General features: G+C 30.5%; 4 protein-coding genes across 5 annotated transcripts in view; 2 read left to right on the forward strand and 2 right to left on the reverse strand.

Annotated features, from left to right (window-relative positions):
• plum (IgSF transmembrane protein plum) overlaps positions 1 to 12187 on the forward strand; it is a 72398-nt gene extending 60211 nt beyond the window's left edge. Inside the window, exon 10 of the mRNA XM_070635140.1 lies at positions 562 to 12187. Within this exon, the coding sequence (XP_070491241.1) occupies positions 562 to 864 (303 nt within the window). The 3' untranslated portion in view covers positions 865 to 12187. The remainder of the gene's footprint in view (positions 1 to 561) is intronic.
• Positions 12188 to 14156: 1969 nt separating this feature from the next.
• Positions 14157 to 14723, reverse strand: LOC139086527 (myosin-8-like). Its single transcript, XM_070634991.1, has one exon. It carries the CDS (start codon positions 14721 to 14723, stop codon positions 14157 to 14159), a length of 567 nt encoding a protein of 188 aa, XP_070491092.1.
• A 2034-nt stretch (positions 14724 to 16757) lies between these two features.
• On the reverse strand, positions 16758 to 19087 carry gkt (tyrosyl-DNA phosphodiesterase glaikit). 2 transcript variants are annotated; one of them, XM_070634279.1, is made up of 3 exons: positions 18923 to 19087; positions 18466 to 18854; positions 16758 to 18364 (listed from the first exon to the last, which is right to left on the reverse strand). In XM_070634279.1, the coding sequence occupies exons 2-3, from the start codon at positions 18739 to 18741 to the stop codon at positions 16847 to 16849; spliced, it is 1794 nt and encodes a 597-aa protein (XP_070490380.1). In that variant the 5' UTR covers positions 18742 to 18854; positions 18923 to 19087; the 3' UTR covers positions 16758 to 16846. The 2 variants fall into 2 exon arrangements, with proteins under 2 accessions (XP_070490380.1, XP_070490379.1); XM_070634278.1 differs by having other exon boundaries at positions 18466 to 18857.
• A 250-nt stretch (positions 19088 to 19337) lies between these two features.
• Positions 19338 to 21211, forward strand: msl-3 (male-specific lethal 3). Its single transcript, XM_070634442.1, has 3 exons — positions 19338 to 19451; positions 19509 to 20910; positions 20972 to 21211. Exons 2-3 carry the CDS (start codon positions 19602 to 19604, stop codon positions 21130 to 21132), a joined length of 1470 nt encoding a protein of 489 aa, XP_070490543.1. The 5' UTR covers positions 19338 to 19451; positions 19509 to 19601; the 3' UTR covers positions 21133 to 21211.
• Positions 21212 to 22049: the final 838 nt, after the last annotated feature.

Genomic DNA, 22049 nt, shown 5'->3' on the forward strand with positions numbered 1-22049 from the left:
TGACTAAGGGATGAATGGGTAAACTTGTTGAAAATGTGTTCTAGAGTGTTTTATGGATGTGTATTGTCTTTGGTGAACTCTAGAGTATCCATCGAAGATGCGTCTTACTTTTGAGTATCTGCATAAGTTGTATAGCAACTAATACTTGGAATTTCAAGGATACTTCTTCTAAGTAAGGGTTTTTGAGACTGAGATCTAGACCAAGACTTCCCTTAAGCTTTGTCGAGACTGAGACTTCAAAAGATTCACTTGTAGTCATGGTCCCATTCTCAGACTTACCTAAAACCAACCTTAATCTTCAAGATACAAATAAAGTGTTCCTAATAGCAAGACACACCCAAAGATTATCTAATCCAATCTTAAACAACAATCTTTAAACTCCTCAAATACCCGGAAATCCAAAGTTCATCAAAATGCGTCATTAGCTCATCAATCTATATATACATAAGTCTGAATCCATATTCTATTTCTGTTTTTAATTTCTCCATTTTTCCTTCTCGACCCTTTTTTTTAATTTTTGTTTTTGTTTATCTATTAATTTCATTATTTCTCATCCATTAGTCGTCTGTAAATGATCAAAACACCTCTTCAGCATCCTCATCCTATGGCAGTAGCCATCGACAATTAATTGATATCAGCAGTTTATGTAATGGACTAAATAACAACAATAACAATAGTCATCATCATAGTGATCGAAGTAAGATTGGAAAATCGAGTAGTATTGAGACGGATAATGACGATGAAGATTCTGAGGAGAATTTACATGATTATGATTTAAATGATAGTAATATAAGCAGTAAGCCATTACATCCAATTAGTGGATGGAATTTTCGACAGCAACCGCTCGTTGGACCGAATGGATAAAATTGTTCTACTAATTTGTAAGATTTTTTATTTTAAATTTTTTTTTTCACTTAGATTAGTCACCTTTTTTTTATTAATGACATAAATCTTCTTTAATTTTCCATGATAATTATTTTAAGAGATGATGAAGAAAAATAATTAGTTTTTTATTTTATTAATCTAATTTTTCTTCTCATTCAGCGAATCCAAATGAGAGAGAGAAAAAAAAATGTGTAAATAAGTTCCAACAAAATTTTCATGAAAGATTATTAATTTTTTTTTAAAAAAAAAAAAACATTCTCTAAGAAGAAAAAAACGAAGAATTTTTTTCGTGTTTAAAGTGATGGAGGATGAAAGGCAAAAGAACAAGAAGCAAATTGAGAGTTGGAAGTGAAAAAATAAGAATTATGAACTGTGCTTAAATATTTGCAATATAGCAAAAGCACTTTATAAATATGAAGAAAAGTGGGGTTCACATTTTGATATTAAAAATGAATTTTATGACATTTGAGTCAGTTGAGACTAGATCATGGCACATACCTTTTATTATTATTTCCAAGAAGTGCATCAAAAGTTATGCTTGAAGCTGCTTTATTTGGGACTTGAACAAATTTTACAGTTTGCTTAACAGAAACTCTATTTTGTCAACTTTTCGGTATTCATATTATTAATTTTATCAGCTCAAGTAGAAACTTTCAGGAATTTGGATTTATCCTACAATATTGCATGCTAAGAATGTCATGACAGTTTCATGACCGAGGGACACAATGCAGTAAATTTCTCGTTTAACCTTTTAAAATGAGCCAAAAGCAACCGTTTCGATGCCATTAGGACACTTTAATGTCTTGCTGTCACTACAGCGACCTGAAGAACCTCAAGCTGCACCAGTTTGTCCCCTAGTGACCAAACAGTTCCCTATTGACCACACTGTGTTACTCGGTACATATCCCAAGCTTAATCCAAATTCAAAAATCAAATCACTTGAAAATATCACAAATTTTACGCTCATTAAAATCAATTTTAACTCAAAAGTTTCCATCCCAAAAGCTCTGAGAATTATTTCATGAAGCCATCAATGATTTAATGTGAAATTCATTTAAATAAATCTGTCGCTTAGCATTAACGACTTTGAGCAATTATCGAAAAGCATTTAATTGAAAAAAAAAAAAATCACTCGTGTGCCCTACCCACTTGAAATAAAAATAAATTCAGCAAAAAAAGGCTATTAGCGGACTTTTATAATGAACTTCATTTATATTGTAGGTCAAGTGAGGCAGCATGGATGCTATAAAAGCACTCCCAACAGATAAACTTTTTTTCAAATATTTCAACAATAAAAATATTCTTTTTCACTTCCAAACTTCTCATAAACTTCACAAAAAACTTTTTAATTTTTTTTCTTTTCTAATGTTATGGAGGCTATTTTTTATATAAAGAAGAGAAAAAAATAAATAAAAGCTTATTTATATGTTTGTTCTATGAATTGATGATAAAGTACATAGATATCAAGATATGTAATGTATAAAAATGATGTATGGGATTTTAAAAAAGTGTTGACTAAGAAGCAAAAAATGTATGTAATTTCGAATATTTTTCCTTTTAGTTTATTTTTGATTTGATAGAAGATGCTATGGAATAATTAAAAGAAGTATGCAAAATATATGAATTGATGGAAAATGGAATTGAGATTTTGGGTGTTTTAGGTGGAAGATTGATGATGATTATTGAAGATAGATTGGAATTTGAATATCAATTTGTCAGAAAAAGACAGAAATTTGAGAATTTATTCAAAGAAAATATAGAATTCAACTTCTAATGATGCAAAACTATTGTCTTCTCATAAAAAGGAAGCAAAAACTGTCACATCTTTTGATACAAAAATACAATTGATGCTGTTGGAGAAAATTGATGCAAAAAATTGATTCTTCTACTTTTATTAGATGTTCATTTTAAAGATGCAAAAATCCATTTTCATCACTATAAAGAAGCGAAAATGGTTCTGCTTTCGAAAATGAATCGGAATTAGCTGTTATGGTGTTGTTAGAGCAACTTTGTGTCTTGCCGGTAATACGGCGACTAAGCGATGGTCTAATGAACACCTTGTAACGTTCGAGAGTTATTCTCTTAATTATGCAGCTTTAGAGATGCAGAACAACAGCTTTATAGACGCGGAAATTTAGTTAGATTCTAGATATCCGAGATAAAATTTTGCAGCAATGCTTAAATCAAGTTACGACTGATTTTAAAGATACAAAATTGAATTCTAAATAATTCTTTAAATAAAATTCAATGCGACATTTGGCACAGAACTCCTTCAAGAGCCCTTATCAACAATACTTCAATAAGCAACCTACCTTCCAGTTAAAACGCCTAAAATCTCAATCCATACTTTCAAAAAACAAGATAACACCTATATTTTCTTATCAAATTATACAGAAGAAGAAAAAAAGACTAAATATTTGTAAATTCTCTTCCTGATTTCCTCAACCTCAATACTTCGACTCTATCTCTCTATAAATAGAAGTATATTATATTTGTAACATAATCAAATGTGTTTAAGTCGAGAATTATTATAAAAATTATTAAATAAGCTTATTTCTCTCTCTATCTCTATCTTTTTTTTGATGATATGAATTATGAATATATATATTTGTCTTGTTAGTTTTTTCATATATTATTATTATAATTCTTAAAAACTTATTCAATTCCAATTTTCTCTCTGAGCTTCATCTCAACACAACAAAGATAAAACAATGATGGAGACATTTACTTTGAGTATACGATATATCAATTCTTACTTATACAATGCACTGTATTAACATTTAAGATTTCTTTCTCTCCTTCTTTCTCACTCTCTTTCTTTTTTGTTGACAAAGAAAAAAATAATAAATATAAAAATGAAGTCATTCTTTATGCTTTTTTATAATCCAGATATCAGGGATTTGGGATTGGATTTTTGATAGATTTGTGGAAGTGATTTTTTATGAAGGAAAATTATCAGATTTGAAGTTTTGCTATGATTCATATGGATTTAAATATCTATTGTGATATATCTACTATAACTTCAAAATCAACCAAATCTGACCAAAATTAAACCAATTATTTGCAATACTATCCATCCATCACCAAATCCCTGAACACAATCAATAGCAAAGCATAAAATAACATGAAAAAAGAAAAATTCTGATCGAACCGTGAATGCTTAATTTTTGTTTTATATATGTTTATCGATAACGGGTCTTTTTATTTTAATAATATTATTAAATATATTTTTTTAACATTATGCTTCATCCACTTAACCAAAGAAAAATGCACAAAAAAAAAAGATAAAGAATTCCTCGTCACTAACTACAATACATAAACATAGTCCAATAGTGCTTCAGATTTTTTTTTTATTATACTAATTTCTGTTTATCAAACTCTTTTCCTTCTTTTTTTTTCTTTAAAATGAAGAAAAAAAAACTTTAACAAAAAAATAAAATAAAGAGAAATAAAATATAAATGAAAAGCAACCGACAGACAACATAGTACCTTAATATGAATTTAAGAAGAAGAACACGCGATTCAACAAAAAATTAATATTATTAAAAAGAAATTTATTATGAGAATATGAATAACAATAGTGTATAATAAACACATTCGAGGAAGATAATTTTGATGAGCTACATATGAGCGATTCCATGAGTAAACGTAACTGAAAAAATTTTAGTACAAAACTTTGTATTAATTTTTCTCTTAAGTTTTGCATTTTTAGTTAACTTTTGAAACACATAGAGGATTATTTTTCTATTTTAAATGTGTTTTTAGTATTTAAAGATCTTAACATAGCTTAATTATGGCAAAAAATGTGTTTTGTGTTTTGCAATAATCGGTCGAAAGTTAACCGATTAAGTTGTGTTTTCTTCAAATTTCTCCTTAATTACAGTAGTTACAGGCATAAATAAGATATAAATACAAAGCCTAGGCGTTTTCAAATGTATTTTGTGTAATTTTATCACACGAAAATGTATACTTAAGGAAATATTGACAATTGAAAATTTAGAAATTTTCGAAAAGTTAACCGATTAAGTTTAGTTTTTCAGAAAAATCTTTTGTTATATGCCTCTTTATAGTGAATTTGTTATTCTTGTGGTTAAATATTACAATAATACATAACATAAGTTCATAACATTGGGGTAAAAGTAGTTAATTAAAGAAATATTCATAAAAAACTTTTAAGACAAATTTTTTTTCACTCATGGAATCGCTCATATGTGAGTTGGGATTATCGTTTGTGATTTATTTTGATGGATTTAACGGTTTCTTAGTGAGGGTCTATTGAAAATTTTTATTCATATGTCGTGCATTGATGCTTTTGAGGATCACAAACTAAAGATTTTAAAAAGATTTTTTGATTTTTTATGAAGAGAATTTAGTAGCGGATGTAATGAACATTACTATTCGTTGATTTTTAAGTTCAAATGAAGTTTGATTTACTTATGAAATGACTAATTTAGATTTTCAAATTAAAAGCGGCATGACATAAAAGAATCATTGATTTTTATCCGACCGGAAGGTTGAAATGAGTGTGTGGGTGCGGTTCATGGCTTTTGAATGGTCGTCAAGATAAGATTCACGAGATGTCAGCATTCAAACTAAGCTAATTAGTTCAAAATTAGGATTTTAGCATACGATATGCTGTGTGTAATGTTTTGAGATCATTGGAAATAACAACAATTGACATTGCTGGGTTTTGGAACCCTTTAAAATTCTGTCAGCATTCTTAAGTCTCACTTAGGCTCATCAGAGACCGTTTGTAGTCAAATTAAATGAATAAATGCAATAATTGTCTTCGAATTTGAGTCAAATTAGAGTCAAGATCCAGAAATTCATTAGAAATTTGGAAAAACCATCTGAATCTGGCCTGAACCTACTCAAAATACTTCAATAATTATCAAAAATAATTCAAATCCAAACCAAATCCATCAAAATACAAAACAACTTCATTCCCAACTTATACCTTCTATAAAAAAATATTTAAATAATAGCAATTTCATATACAAAGGACATGAACATTTATAATTCCTAATTTTATTCACAAAACTATTCCATTCCTTCAATAGATTTTATTATTATTATTACACATTTTCCCTATCAATATAATTACAACACTTATTATTAAAAGCTATTCAAATAGAAATTTTTGTGATCAAACAAATTTTAATAGGCACTGCGAATATATCACTTGATGATTATCCTCACTGTCTATATAGAACAACAAATCTGACAAAAATACAAAACCGTTTAACACTAAAGTTGCGATTAATAAAATTTATTGACAAAACACAAAAATTTTAAAAATTGTCCAAAATTAGATAAAAGTAAAATTTTTTAAACAAAGGAAAAAAATTCTGTTAAATTAATAAGCTAAAGACACGAAAATTAAATTAAATTTGCTCACAAGTCAAAGTCAAAAGTGCGTGAAAGTTAAAATGGAAGATTTCAAGGACTAGACATTTTTTGGTGCCAAAATCACTTAAAATTTGAGCATTAGTGCCACAAATTAAAAGACCCACATTCATTCCAGACATTTGACCTCATACATGTATTATTCCTCAAATTATCCACCAAAACTAGTTGCAGATTTACATTTTTAATTGTAACTAGTCCACAGTTCAGTATTAAAGAAACATTAAATGACAAGATGCCTCAAAAAACCTCAAAATAATTCAAAACCTAGCTCAAAAGCCCTAACAGGCAAAGAGTATGCTTTAGAGCTGTTGCAGTACCTAACAGCGGTCGCTTTGCCAGTTAGGGAAATGTCTAGTCCTTGAAAATATCAAATGAAAACTAATAATTAATTTAAAATACAACAAAAAGAAATATGCAAATTGAAAGAAGTTAAAAAATCCAGAGAAGAATAATTGAAAATGGACATAAGACAGTAATAAAAAAAATATAAAGTAAAGCATGGGAAGAGAGAAGAAAGAAATTACTAGATGTACCTGATTTCATCCAATTAATAATAATAATAATGATAATGATAATATTAATATAAAGAATATATAATGTAAAGTACATATTATTATTGAAAATTTATTAAATTACAACAAAAAAAAAAAGCCCGTAAAAAAATGGAATGAAAATAATTATTATTATAAGAAATAATGAATCTGTTTTTGAATGGATAATAATTGTAAAACAGAATAAAAAATTATTTGTAACACTTGGAGAAACCTGAATTCAACATGAAAAATGATAAAGATGAAGACATAACATAACAATTTATATACGCATAATATTATTTTTTATTTCTTTCGATAAGAATTTTTGGAGGGTTTTCGTTGGAAAGATTTTCATCATTTATGGTAGAAGTGAGGATAATTTTTTTGATTCCTAATAGGGTGGACGCCCACCACTGAAATGAATTTTTGTTTGGATGAATTTTGGTTCAATGAAATGATCAATATTGAAGTTATCATTAAAGATAATAAATTCTAGGGAAAATCGGTAATCTATTTTGTGATTTCTTGGTAATGAACGGATCTTGAACCATAAAAATGGATGCAATGGCATTAAAGAGTTTAACTTAACTATAAATCCAGCATCGACAGATTAGAAATCTTTCTTAGGTTACCTAATTGCAAGCAAACCATAAAGTATTCAATGGAATTCAACTAAACTTTAAGAAAACATCAAACATTTTAAGAATCTTGAATTTTTCTAATCTAAGTTTCAATAATTTTCTAAATACTTTGAGGTTTGAGTTTTTAAGTCATTAAAAGTTTCAAAACTTAGATAAAATGATGATTCAAACTAAAATTCAACCAATTACCTAGAATATTTATCCCTAAAAAGAGTCAAAGAATCAAAAATTCAAAATTCTAAGTCTCATTTCCAAGAAGTAACTAATTTACAAGGCAAAAATTCACCCAAAATCTTCTAAACATTTCCTCAACAACTCATTAAATATTCTTATGAAACCTTCCAAAAAATAAATATTTTATTGCCATAACACCAAAAAAATCTGCTATAATTATCGATCAGAAAATTTGATTCCACCTAAGTTCATCGGAAAAATGATTTCAAATCAATTTCAACGTCGCAATTTTTTCAGTTCTGTTTGAACAGAGATTTCGAATCATTTCCTCCCGTGAGCAATGAGAAGCATAAAAATTTAATGTAATTTCTTATTCCTACTTCATGATACACCATAAGTGATGGAAATCCTTCAATGATATTCAATATTATATGAGAAAAAGGAACAAAAAAAAATACACACAAAAAATAATGTTTGATAAGAAAATGATAAAAAAAAATATACGAATGATTTTTAAGAAGATTCTCTCTTTTTTGGGATTTAAAAAGATGAAGTAAAAATAACGTATTATCGTGCCTTTCATGTACAAAAATACAATTCTTTATAAAAGAAGATAAAAAAATTCACAACAAACAAAAAATGAGAAAAAAAATTCACAAAACAAAGAGAAAAATTGATATTTTGAAGAAAATGTGTCGAAAAATTATGAAAAGAAATTTAAAAATTAACCCATAAAAGAATTTTGGGATGATTTTGTTGGATTGGATGAGTTGAAATTGAGGATGGTTGATCGGTATAGCTTTAGGTACCTAAAGGACTTAGCTACCAAGAGTATAACGAACAACCAACTCAAATTACTAAAGCCAATCGAAAATTAGCCGGATTGTAAATTTTCTAAAAATTATTTTAAATTGGCAAGCAAAGCTAATTCTCATAAAATCCAACAAATATATTCCCATCATACTACAATGATGTTACAAACAAAAACTATCTACCTTCTACCCTATCTCATTCAAAAAAAGAAGAATATTATCCAAGCATTATAATTATTTTCGTTATTTTTGCAACAATTAAATTCTCAAAATAATAGAATTTATCATCATCATCATTCGTCGTTCTGTCAATGTGCTTATAATGATAATGTACATGGATTTACGTCTCTTGTATGCGAATTCTTTCGGTACGAAAGTGAAAACATTTTTTTTTTTTATTTCCACATTTATTTCTCTTATTTTTTTACCATAATTTACATAGATTCACAAGATAGTGCAATAAAAATAGCTGAAACATAGTTATTTAGAACAATAAAACCAATTCAACCTTCCTTCCTTCCTCATAAATATACTATGATTATTTGGATCATGATATTGGGTGTTTTTAGGTGATGAAAAAAAGTTTCTGGGAATTTTGATTCATTGTTTGACTTTTTGTGTAGGATTATGATGTAATTCTAACTTTAATTCTTAGTAAAACTGACGAAAAGTTGAGATTTATAGTGCATTGTATTGCAGTCATGTCTATTTTCAATTTGGACACTTAATAGCAAGAGAATTCAAAAATTGAATAAGCTGGGTGCATATACGAGCTATGTAACCTAATTAGCCGACTCCAGTGCCTCTAACTCAATGAGCGCAGGAGCTTAAAGTTGCAATTTACATTTTTACATGCAAAATAAGCACTTTTTTCTTAGTCAGAAGCCATAATCCACCAAAAACTATCAAAATTCCCGAAAACCAACAACCCCACTCACCCTACCATGATTCAAACCGACCATACTAACACAATGACGCTGATTATGATATTATAGACAAAACTCTAACCATTAATTCAACAATAGAACCAAAAAAATTAAGACCTTAATTATTGAAGGCCTCGCAGCAATTCCAAAATTTATTTTAATTACTCAAATACACAGTATATACACAAACAAATACGCTAATACTAATATTTATCTATTTATTATTTAATTCTCTTACATTAATCACCATAAAATGAAGAATAAAAAAAAAATGTTTTCACTTTCAACGACACTGAAGCTCTCGTATAACAATAAAAAATAAATTGTGTAATCTGTTGACAAATTGATTACAATTAAATGGCGATGAATTTATTTTCTTTACTGTATTATGGGGCGGGAGTAAGTTGTAGGTTCTGATAGACTTTAAGTGATATAAATATTTAATATTAATTAGTTATTAATTTCTTCTTATTATTTTTCTACTGGATGGAGGGTCAAATGAGGTCAGGTTGCTCAAAAAGTGACAATTTTACGATTAAAAAGTGTCAAAAACTTTTTAGCAGCTTGACTTCAGAAGTATTTTGATGTAGGAAGTCATTTAAACTAAAATTTAAGTTGACTTCCTTCATCAAGTCATTGTCCTCCTCCATAGAAATTATTTCCATATACTTTCGTCATCCTTAACTTTCATGAATCTCTGTTTTATTTTGTTATACCTCAGAAGAAGCTTAAGTAGACTTCTTATTTATCTCCGAAAGAAAAATGAATTGTAGGCTTTTTGGTTTTTTTTTTTTTTTGTTATCTTAAAAGCTTTTAATTTGACGCTTACCACGGTATTATGTTGTTTTATTAATTCCTCTTTACTTATCTTAATACATTCTTCACGCACATTCAATTTCTACGTCAGATACCTGAAAATTTTTTATCTTTCGGTATTTTATGTTCAGAGTTGTTGGTTTTTTGAAAGGAGTATGCTGATTAAGATTAATGGTTAATGTTGGAAGTGATGCTGTAAGGATGAAGTTATTGTGAGGTGTTGATGTTGTCTTTGTATTCGAAAAGGAATGTTTAACGTCTGATTAAGTAAATTATGCCGTAATTGAGCTTGAACAACTAGATAAAACATTGATTTAGTGCTTTGGGAACTCAAATTTGCCCCATCTCTGAGTGGACAAAAGTACATTAGAACTGGACATCAACTAGATATTTACTAGACATTTACTTGATATAAGGAATGTCTGTCACCAATTGCCCCAAATTTGACTAAATGTACTCAAAACTTCAATAAAATAAGCCCAAGTGGGGTCGGTTTTTTGATAGATCAAGAGTACATCGATATATATCTACTCTACTAAATATCAAGCATCCAATCTCAAGATCTAGACATCACTAACCTCCATAAACCATCTCAACCAACAACTCTGAATTTTAAATTTTTTCCCCCCTCGATCCGCTTTACATTTTAGACATTGAAGAAGGTGAAAATTATTTTTCCGATTTTCTATTTCAAAAGCTTTCTTTTTCTATTACTTCCGTTCTGTACATTCCACGAAATCTAAGATTAAACGGAGATTTTATTTTTGTTCTATAAAAAATTATATAATGAAGAATAGCAATCGTGAGGATGCAAAAATTGGTGGGATTTTTATGGGATTTTGGAGTTAAAATTATAGATTAATGATATTGATACTGGATTTGTTGAGTTCATAATTTTTAAATAGACTTAAAAATGTGTTTATTTTAAATATAAATTTATTATCAAATTTCCTGCAATAATCCATTAATCGAATATTCAACAAGTCTAAAAAAAGCTCAGCACACATCTCAAAATAACAGCCGAAAATCCCTTTTTAAATCCACCCAACCCCAATAAAAAAACCACCAAATTTGGTTCCTCACGAAAAAAGCTAAAATTATCTTTTGTTGATTAATTGATTTTAATTATTTTTGTGCATAATTAATGAATTTATATGAAAAAAAAAATGGAAAAAGAAAGAAATTCTTTGATATACCTCAACGCAAAAAATAGCACTGCAAGAAGATGTGAAGAAATTTTTTTTATAATTTGTTTCTTTATTGTTTTATTAATTATTTTAATTAATTTATAAAGATTACCGAAAAAAAATGCAGCTTATGGAAGGGACTAGGATTGAGGGGAGGTGCTTGGTTTACCTAGTGGTTTACCTAGTGGTAGATACGTCTTACTTTAGTGCAGTGTTGTCCAAATTGTGCGGTGGTACACCAAAATGGCACCGAAGCCTTTTGAACATGCTATGAACCGTATATCGTGTATGGTTTCGGTCGAGGCTTACCACCAAGGTGTATCGTGTTACAAAAACGTTGGAACAGCACTAAACTCTAGTGTATAGTCAACAGCCAACCTAGACTAGTGCATATCAAGCACCAAACCCTCAAATCCCTAATTCCAATTAAAATTCTTTTGAGAAAAAGCAAATTTTTCTCAAACTCAAAAATTACGAATTAAATACGATGAAAATGAATATGCTTTTTACGAATTGAATTAATGGAGAAACTACCTCATATTTATTACGATTACAATTGTGTATATTAGTTACTATAATATCCATAAGTTCTATTCTAATTTATAAGAAATTTTTTATGTTTCAAATTTTTTTTTTTTGTTTTCCATTTTCGTGAATATTTTAAAGAAAAAAAATTTTTTAATTATTTTTTTAGAAATTAATTTAAGGATGAAAAATAAGAAAAATGAAAGTAGAAGATGATAAAAATGTCACAAAAAAAAATACAAAAAAAAAAAAATGAATTCAATAAGTTTTTTTATATATATAAATGAGAAAATTTTTGTATAAAAGAAAAAAAAGAAAAACACAATTTTTTTATTATTATTATTATTGAAGAAAATTCAAAGGAAAAAAAAATATTGAAGAAAAAATAAAGAATTAAGAAGATTGTGAAATGACATACATGCCTTTTTGATTCACTCCAACCTTGAGGGTAAAATGCCCTTTTTTTACAGGTCAATGAGTTACGACGAACCATAAAGATGAAAATTTTTCGTTACCAAGTTTATTTATTGTGAGGAGCTTCTTCAAAAATGGCAAGTGCAATTTGTGAAAAAAATTGTTCTACAGAAGTTGATTTATTTTATGTAATGGTCTACTAATGTTGCTAAGCTTTGGTAAGGTTAAGTATATGTGGAGCTGGTATAAGGCTGATGCGAGGGCAGGAAGAAAATCTTACTTATTTACTTCGTTGACTGTACAGATCAACTCAGATGACGCCGAAAGCTGGTTGTATCGCCTGCCAATTGCCAATACCAAATGCAATACTGTCTTGATCGGGGATAATAACCAGTGTTACTCAAAGTCTAGTGGTATAGCATTTGTGCCTCTTTGGTACGAGGACAAAGCATGACAACGAGGAATATTGAAACCTTCGTAAATCACGTAACGCTAATCACTACTGCTCCTACCCCATCCCCTCCGTAAACAAGATTATGATCCAAAATTTACACTTGGTAACAAAATAGTAAACCCTTTCCGACATATGCGTTACCTTTACAAACTTGATCACACGGACACCCTAAGAACTCAATAAAAGATGCTATCGCTAGAAATGGTAATGCACTTGGCTTCGGTAATTGGCAAGCGATTCCCAGCTATCAAGTCAGCTTCAGAAGCAAACTTAGGGAAGTCGTGGATTATAATTGATCTGTACGACAAGAAAAGTAAGTAAGTAAGTAAGTACCTATTCCAAAGAACGATCTCAATAAAACAACCAAACCCTAGATTCTTACCCCACCAATCATAGTCAAACCTAATTGCATATTAAAGTTTAATTTGGTTTACTTTTCTCAAAAATAATCTATACCATTTCCTCTGCAGTATATTTCATCACAAAAGCTCTATTCAAAACATTCTACAATTACATAATAACAAACAGTAAGTTTAAATATGTAATAAAAATTACATTTGCCTGCTGACATTTGATTTGCTCAATTCAATCACTAGTAATGCTACCATTCAAACAGCATAAATGTAACATTTTTATCAGCATTTATACGACATATACCATATTAAATATTCATATTTAGGGTAATTATATTTCAAAATAATAAAAGGAAGCTTAATAAAAACATTCTGATCCGTTAACTGATTGGACTGTTAAAATGCTATTTCATAAATATATGAAATTTCTATAGAATAGCACCAAAAATGGCAGTTTTAAGGCTTACATTTTGATATTACAAAGAAAAGGAATTCAAATGATGTCGAAAAGCAATTTTCTAGGAATTGTTTATGCGAGAGAAGAAAATAAAGGAGCTTTAGGTTATTTTGAACGTTAAGCTATTTATGATGCGAAAGCACGCACTTTTATGATGAATGGTGTCTTATACCTCGTTGACAATGATAAGCAGTTTTTCTGAGTATTTTAAACGACATTTGTAGAGTGTTATTGAATACATTGTTGTGCATGCATGTTCTTGGAGGTAAAATGCGATGTTTTGTGAATAAAAATATCAATTTAATCGAAATTTTGACAGTAAATTCAAAATGTATGTCAAGGCTTGTAGAGCCAAGGCGGCAATACAGTTAAAGGAGCTTGTAGAGCAGAATAAGGTGAAATATTTCAATGATAGTGGGTAGGTTGAAGAGTCAAGGCGAACAATAAAGCTAAAGGAGCTGACAGAGCAGAATAAGGTTAGGATTGATGATCTGAATCGTTCTAACCTCAAATCTCAAATCACAAAATGACATTAAAACAATATCTTCCAAAATATCCATAACAAAACCTTTATTTCTCAAGATGTTTTTTCAATTTCTTCACTTCAAATTCAAGACATTCAATTTTAGCTTCACTTTCACCCAATTTTGTCTCCAATTTCCTGATCTGCTTCTTTGACTTCTCATCACTCTCCTCAAATCGAATGCAAATGTTCTTATATTCATCCATGATCTTCTCTTTAATATCCTCGAATTGGACAACTTTTTCGACATTTTCTTTCGCCTCAAGCTCTGATGCCGTCAAACTGTGTTGATTTTTTGGCAATAATCTATCAAGTTCACGAACTCTTTCGATCATGTCACGAAAATCATTGACACACATACTGAGATGATTTTCAATTCTTCTCAATTTATTTTGTAGTTCAATGCTTTTGATTTTTGGTCCTTCAATAATGTCCAACACTTTACCTTCGACCGCTTTCTCGGGATGTCTGAAGGTTACGGGCATTGGAAATCTTATTCGGACTTCACGTAGTTCCTCTTCTAATTTTTTAAAACGTGATTCCGATGGAATTTTATCGGGCTTTTTGTAAACTTGGAGTGTTTGTAATCTGTTTGAATTGTAAACCCTTTCCATTGTGGATGTTTTTATGCTAGTTGCTGGATATTATTGATTTTATAGTTATAAATAATAAATATATTTTTTATTGACACACAAACTGATTAGAAGAAAATCTAAAAACAACTGATCGTGTAATTAAGAATAATGAGTAAATTTAAATTGAGTTTTGTGATTTGAAAGTGTGATTTGAGGTTTGAAGTCTATTCGAACCGTTTGATTAGAGCTTTTTTGAATTGAAATTTTGGTTTTACCTTCAGGATTTTAAACATTTTAAACAGGTTTGAACAAAATTCCCGGTCAACTCAAATTCCCCAGATAGTTTAAATCGGTTAATCGATCCAAAATCAGGCATCATGCCGGCCTGACTGTCATGTTGCCGGATTTAAACCTTTTCCGGCACCAACTAAGAGTCACGTCGATCTGGAGCCGGATTCTTGATATACCATTTAAATTTCCTACAGACCCAGTCAAAAGAGTTTCAATTAATTTCGCTATGAAAGGTCCGATTATTGAAAAAGCTCAATGATGTAATACAGAAAAGTGGAAGAGTTTCATTACGAAAAAGTCGAGTCGAAACAATATTCTACAGGTTTCATGAAATCCCGAGAGTAATTGAAAAAGTTTAACTCTGTGCGCAAATAAAATAAAATAAAAAAATTTTCGTTGCCAAGTTTCCGCATCTCAAGGGCAGTTGTGATGAATTTTATTTTATTATTTTCAAACAGAAGTACGAGAATGTAGCAAATGAATTTTCTGTGGGCTGATAATGGAATATCGAAATATTTTGATGTAAACAGAATCCTTTATAATACTTTTGTGGCATTAGCAGCCTCTCAAAAAAAAATATATATGTATAAATATTGAAGCTTAAGGAGATATTACGAGTAAATAAAAGCTCTGGGCATGTTTCAATAGCATTAATTTTAATATTGACGACCACCTACCTGCCTCCATGAATAAATATCAGTCATTAAAGATTTCTTATTTTCAATTCCATTTAACGGTGTCTTTTGATATCAATAACAGCAATTTTTCATTCCAAATGTCGACAATTTTTTTTTTTTTTGTATTATTTATGTTCTGTTTTCATGATTGAAAGGATGAAAATGGAATAAAAGAAATAAGTAAGAACAAAATAAAACTCAACATGTATTTTTGTATGTAAATTTCTTTTCTTCGATTCAATTTTTAAATAGCAATTGAATATCGGTAAATTATAGTTTGGAATGCTAAGGAACATCAGCGCATTTGCTTATGTGAATCGTTTTCAAGTCACATTTGCTACATCCTGATCGAAAATCAAGTTTGTGATGCATTTTCATGCAATAATTTATTCTACTGGATCTTTAAATCTAAGTTTTAATTTTGTGCACTTTCTAGTCTAAATGTGACTTAATTTTGATTAACATAAGCAAAAGCTTTGCAGAGCACAGTAATAATACACAAAAGATTTGAAAAAATGCCGCAATTCAATTAAAATTCAAAATTATGGAAATTCACTCCTGGATCTTCAAAATTAACATTTTGTTGCATGAAATCTTAATGAACTCACCTTCTTGGACACTAGAACTTTAAAATCTTTATATTGCACTGCCATTTTCATCTTTAAATCGCACTTCACTACACTAACTTTAACTCAACATTAATACTTCAAAGATTACTGAAAAGAAAATTAAAATTTTTAACGTTTTTCTGAGAAAAATATCCAAGACACAAACCAAAACATAAGTTCCAAAATTGAACCTTCAATTTGAAATAAATCCGTTGAATTCATTATTAATTTCTTAATGACATTAAATCAGCATGTCCTGCCTTATTCTTACACTTATTACACCTTAATCACACATTTTTAATGAACCACATCAAATCCAGCCACACAAAGCGCATCACAATCCATAATCATCATCGTAAGCAACATCCTAAATCTATAAACAACATACAATTAAGAGATTGTACCTGTAAAGCAAATAGACTGTTTGTGAACACGATCTCTGATTAGAGACAATGTTGCAACAGCATAAAATTTATTATCATCAAGATAGACAGCACTCAATTTATAGCAACACAAAAATGATTTATTAAACATAAAAAAAATGCATTATTTATTAATAACATCAATTACAATTTGCAGTAACAGACTATACAGCCTTTCCACGTTTAATAAGATAGGACTTAAGGTAATCGGTACAATAAGGAACATCATCACTGCCATATTTTACGGGTGGTAAGTCAAATGGAAGTTTAAAGATCGGCGCGTCGTCTTTCTGTTGAGATTCAGTCATCGGGAATCGATCCTTGTTGAGGATTATTCGTGGACAAAACAGCACACCAGCTTCATATGAATTGATCCGAAGTGCCTTATTCAATTTACTGCTTTTATTAATACTTCCCCATGCTGATCTTGAAATATTTGCGGATGTCAGCATGAACCAATAAAGTCCACGATCAGAATATCGGCAATAACTCTTAATATGCGGCATTGCTCGATTTCTGTCTCTTGACGAGCATCTCCATTGATATAAATAATCTTTCAGCCACAACTGTCGTTCATTGATCTTTGCATCGTAAGGCAAGCATCCACCGCCCATAATATTATCATGTGAATTAAGGACATTATTTAATGATGGATATATAAGCTTGACAGTTGGAATTTTTCTAATTCCAACAGGTGCTGAATCTCTTGAAAATGAACTTGCTATTTCACCAAGCAAATAAGCTGACGGAGTCGCACCTAAACTTCCAATTGATGATGCCTGTACAATTACTGGACAACTGTCATCAATCGGTGCACTGTGCTTTGATAGCAGCTCTTGAACTCTCAAATGTCCAAATCGTATACCTTGACCCGATTCTTGATGTGTTCCTGGCGTTGATCCAACAAAAAATACATTTACATCACTAAAGTCAGTACGTCGTACACGAGCAATAATTGGTTGAAGTTTCGGCAAATTATAAGCCATTAAGTATCGCATTAAGTCTTCACGAAAATGCGTTACACTTTCACCATTATTAACATGTGATATCTCATCAGGAAGTGACGGTAATCTGTCGCTGATCCACATACCTTGAACTCGATTATGCCAATCTTCTTCATATAAATTGGCTGTCGATATGACAATTCTCATCGATTGGTCTTTGTAAAAGAAGAACATCATTTTTGTGTGATGACAGCCAATTGGTGTTGGAATGTTGACCTTTATGGCTGTTATGTTTGGGACTTTTTTCGATATGTCAACAATTCCGGGTTCATCGGAACCATAAAATATTGTTAGTGGAAGATGTCGACATTTGGCGAATGTATATTGTGCTAGAAGCCATCCAATCTCGACCATAAAGTTAAACTGCACAGACGATTCCAATTCACCCAGCGATGGATCAAGTAGTTCCATGAATGTTACAGACAATGGATCTGTATGAGTTGCTTTTGAATCTGTGACTGCTGTTAAGAAAATGTTGTATGGTGCTGCATTCTTCAGCTTCTCTGCCATCTTTCCTTTTGGCATTATCACATGGAGATACTTCTTCATAGCTGCATCAAGCTGTGCATCATTATAATTTGGTTTCTTTACTGCTGGTTGTTCTTCTGAGGTTTGTGATGTTAAATCTATTGTTGGCGATGGTGCTCTCATTTCTTTTGGATCTTTAGTTTTGAAATTCTGTGGATAATAGGAATAGATTAGAAAATTATGGAACAAACATCCAGTAAGATCAGAAAAGTCAACCACTCATTTTCTAGCATTAAAATCTGCTAACATACCTCTGCTCGTTCCTTAAAGAAGCTTTGTAGAGAATCCTTCGTGTCTTGTTTCTTCTGTAAATTCGATTGTGAAGACAATGAAGTTCTGGGACTACTAACAGCTTTTGGTGACTGTGATGTTGATGGTTCTTGCTTAATATCTATCTTATTACGTTGAATACTATTTACTTTCGGTGACATAGGTGTGACTGGCTTAATATCCTTCTTATTTTCATTGCTATCGTCGTCATCACACTTTCTAATTTTTGCTGGTTTCTGAACATCTTGTTGCTTCATTTTCACCTCTAAAATCTTCAACTGTTCAATGATTTTGTCTTGACTTAATGAAAACTCGTCGGGGATGTCATATTCATCAGTCTGTGGATTCTTACCAGCCTCTATTATCTTCTCTACTATGAAATAAAGTCATTTCATAAATTTCTATGTCCTACTTTTGCAATTTTTCACTTTTACTTACAATGTGGATGTGAATACTCAACAAAATGAAAAGGATTCAGTCTGAAGCACATTTTGCCATATCTACATGCTGTTCTTGGTGACTGCATCTTCCTTTTATCCATAGAAACCGTGATTTATTGACGAAGCAGAATTGTAAAATTTTTATAAACAAATTTAGCAGTGCTAAAATTTTGAATTTTGCGGGAAAATCTGTTTAAATTTTGAAAAGTCGTTGAAGTGTGCTAAGAAATTTGAGAATTTTGGTTTTAAAGGAATTAAGAATGATTTAGGGTATTTTAATAAAATATAATCATGCCCACATGAAAAATATTGATTGTACGATAGGAATAATAAAACAACACAAGATCCAGAAAGTTAATTTAGCAAGAAAATCCAATAAGAATCCAATACTCAAAATTCACCACTTTCATCAAGCTGTTCGTCCCCCAAACTAACCGATATAGCCATAAACAAAACATACAACAGAAAAATATTCGCATTAAATTTATTTGTGAAATACAGCTAGAAACACAACGTAAAACATCAAGGTAAGTCACAAACATCCAGAATTTATCAAAAATCATCAAAGTCACTATTAATTTTAGGAAATATCAATGAAAATTCATCAATAATCACAAAAGCTTGGTTTTTCTTCTTATTTTCACGAAGTAAACAAACATTTCTGATAATTTCTCGAAATGGAATTTCGATTGCGACGAAAAAACACATCACAGGACGAAAGTCCACGAAAAAAGCGAAAGGAAGAGAGATGCTTCCAAATTAATGAGAAAATCCTGTGCTATGAGCCTGATGCAAAATTGGAAAGAGTTCTCTACGACGCAAAAATTCGGGATGTACATGAAATCCTTAAAAAGGGAAAGAAATGCTTTGAATATCTTGTACATTTTCAAGGATGGAACTCAAGTTGGGACAGAAGAGTCAATGAAGACTTTATCCTCAAAGACACACCGGAAAATCGAAAATTACAAAGAGAATTAGCTGAAAAGAATCAGTTACAGCTTGGAGCTTATCTGTATAGAAAGGAACGAAAGAAGCGGAAGAAGATGAATGAACGGAAAATGCTGTTGGGTGAGAATATGGACGAGTCAAAGAAACCTGAAGATCAAAATGATTTTGAGCATGAATATTACAGCAGTTCCGCTACAGAATCTCACGATGATGATCGAATTTTCTTGCATATTGGAGAAACTCTGAAGAGTCATCTGGAATTTGATAACTTAAAAATCACAAAGGAAAAGAATTTCGCAAAACTTCCAGCAAAATTGCCAATTTTGGCGATTCTTGAGAATTTTGTTAAAAGCTATGCTATAAAAGTCCTGACAGCACCACAACAAGAACAAGTAAAGCCAAAAAGACGAAGCAGCGTACTAGGAATCATAAAGAAGGAACATAAAGTCAAGTCAATTGATTACGATGCAATAATTGGCAATATTGATTTGTGTAAGGAAGTTGCTGATGGTCTACGAGTCTATTTTAATTTCATATTGAAGGATTTTCTGCTATACACAGAAGAGAAGGAAGCATATGAAAGAATCATGTCAGATGAGAATTTAAAGGATTTCCGATATGATCCAGGCGAGCCATTAATGCTCGATAACTTCTTCAGCAAATCTGAACCGTTTGTTCCTATTCCAGAAAATCAGTCCCTAGAAACGTCCGAAAATCAAACACCTTCAATTTCATCTGACAAAAGGATATCTACAAGGCTGCGATCTCATTCTCTTAAAACCGACGATGACGAAAAACCTGAAAATTTATCATCTATGGCAAGTACAAGCTCAAACGATTCCCTCCCAATGATGGAACTAAATCCAAAAGGAATTTTCTCGAAAGAATGGAAGCCATTGAATTCGGGAATCAGCTCAACTGCGTACAAAATTATTGAGGAAGTCTTCAACTGGCGGATGGTTGGAGATGACTTTAATCCTGAACCTTCTATGATCTACGGAATTTATCACTTGAGTCGGCTTGTCGTGAAGCTTCCAGGTATGTTGTTGTAATGATTCTCATAATTATCCATGATTAACATCCAACTTTCCATTCCCAGAATTCTTATCAGCTACACCAATGAACGAAGAGAAAATGTCAATGCTGCTTAAATATTTGGACGCATTTGTGGAATTTCTAGAAGAGAATCCCGAAATTTACGGTCCTGAATATTTCACAGAAATTAAACAAGAAGAAGCACCAGAAGCACCAACAAAATAAGTACATTTTATGTTTATGGAACAAAAAACTTCTATGCCTACATGCGTGGAAACAAAAAATAAAACTATTGAGACTTGAACCAATTTGAATATTTGATTGAATGAATGAATGTGAATGCTAACGTATATTGGGTGGCATGGGTTCGCATGCATGCGAAGTATGGGAATTCAATGATTGTTTTGATGAAAATTGGACAACGAATTAAATTTCACATTAGAATTAAAATATTAAGTGAACTTAAATTAGCTTAGGAACTATATTACGAAGAATTAGTCTATAACAGTCAATTTGTATTGAGTCAAGTGAAGACGCAAAAGGAAATTTGCATAAAAACATCGTAATGCTAAAAAATCATAACAAAAACAATGAACACTAGATTCTAAAAATAGAACCTTCTCAGAAAACTATTCAACAATCAGTATAAACATAACGCGTGTAGAACCGGCATAATGAAAATACTCAAAAAATTCAAGGTCATCTTTAAAAATAAAATACCCAAAAAGGAATTAGAGTTACGCGTGGAACAACAAACTAATACATATACGTTGTTGTTGTTAGATTTAACAGCTTACACGAATAAGGCATGAATGGAAATTATCCTTTGAAAGTGAAAACAAACCAGAAAAATTGCTATAGCGACAAATTTAGTATTATTATGCTTCATAAACGAGTTTTAATTTCATACAAATTGTGTAATGTACAGCATTTACTGCGACTTCGTGTAGATATAAATAAATTTTTGCAGTAGATGTATCGCGATGTACGACATTATGTATTTTTCATGCATATCTGTTTCATGAGAATTTTCGGGTTGTAGCTTCTCACATATGCATTGACTTCCATGCGTAGGAAGCTCTTAAACAGTTATCAGCAAACCCGAACAATAACAACTGAAGTCTGATGTTATGGTCCGATCA

This window comes from Chironomus tepperi, unplaced genomic scaffold, assembly GCF_022539635.2.
Source record: "Chironomus tepperi strain 1889 unplaced genomic scaffold, CSIRO-AGI_Ctep_v1 contig_85, whole genome shotgun sequence".
Lineage (NCBI taxonomy): Eukaryota > Metazoa > Arthropoda > Insecta > Diptera > Chironomidae > Chironomus > Chironomus tepperi.

Excerpts from the sequence above, each read along its gene's own strand:
- LOC139086527 (XM_070634991.1), bottom strand. The coding sequence starts at position 14,723 with ATGGAAAGGGTTTACAATTCAAACAGATTACAAACACTCCAAGTTTAC.
- gkt (XM_070634278.1), bottom strand. The coding sequence starts at position 19,025 with ATGGATAAAAGGAAGATGCAGTCACCAAGAACAGCATGTAGATATGGC. Across the intron at positions 18,858-18,922 it reads TGAGTATTCACATCCACATT|TAGAGAAGATAATAGAGGCT; the intron begins GTAAGTAAAAGT and ends TTTATTTCATAG. Across the intron at positions 18,365-18,465 it reads TCTTTAAGGAACGAGCAGAG|AATTTCAAAACTAAAGATCC; the intron begins GTATGTTAGCAG and ends TATTATCCACAG.
- msl-3 (XM_070634442.1), top strand. The coding sequence starts at position 19,602 with ATGGAATTTCGATTGCGACGAAAAAACACATCACAGGACGAAAGTCCA. Across the intron at positions 20,911-20,971 it reads GCTTGTCGTGAAGCTTCCAG|AATTCTTATCAGCTACACCA; the intron begins GTATGTTGTTGT and ends TTCCATTCCCAG.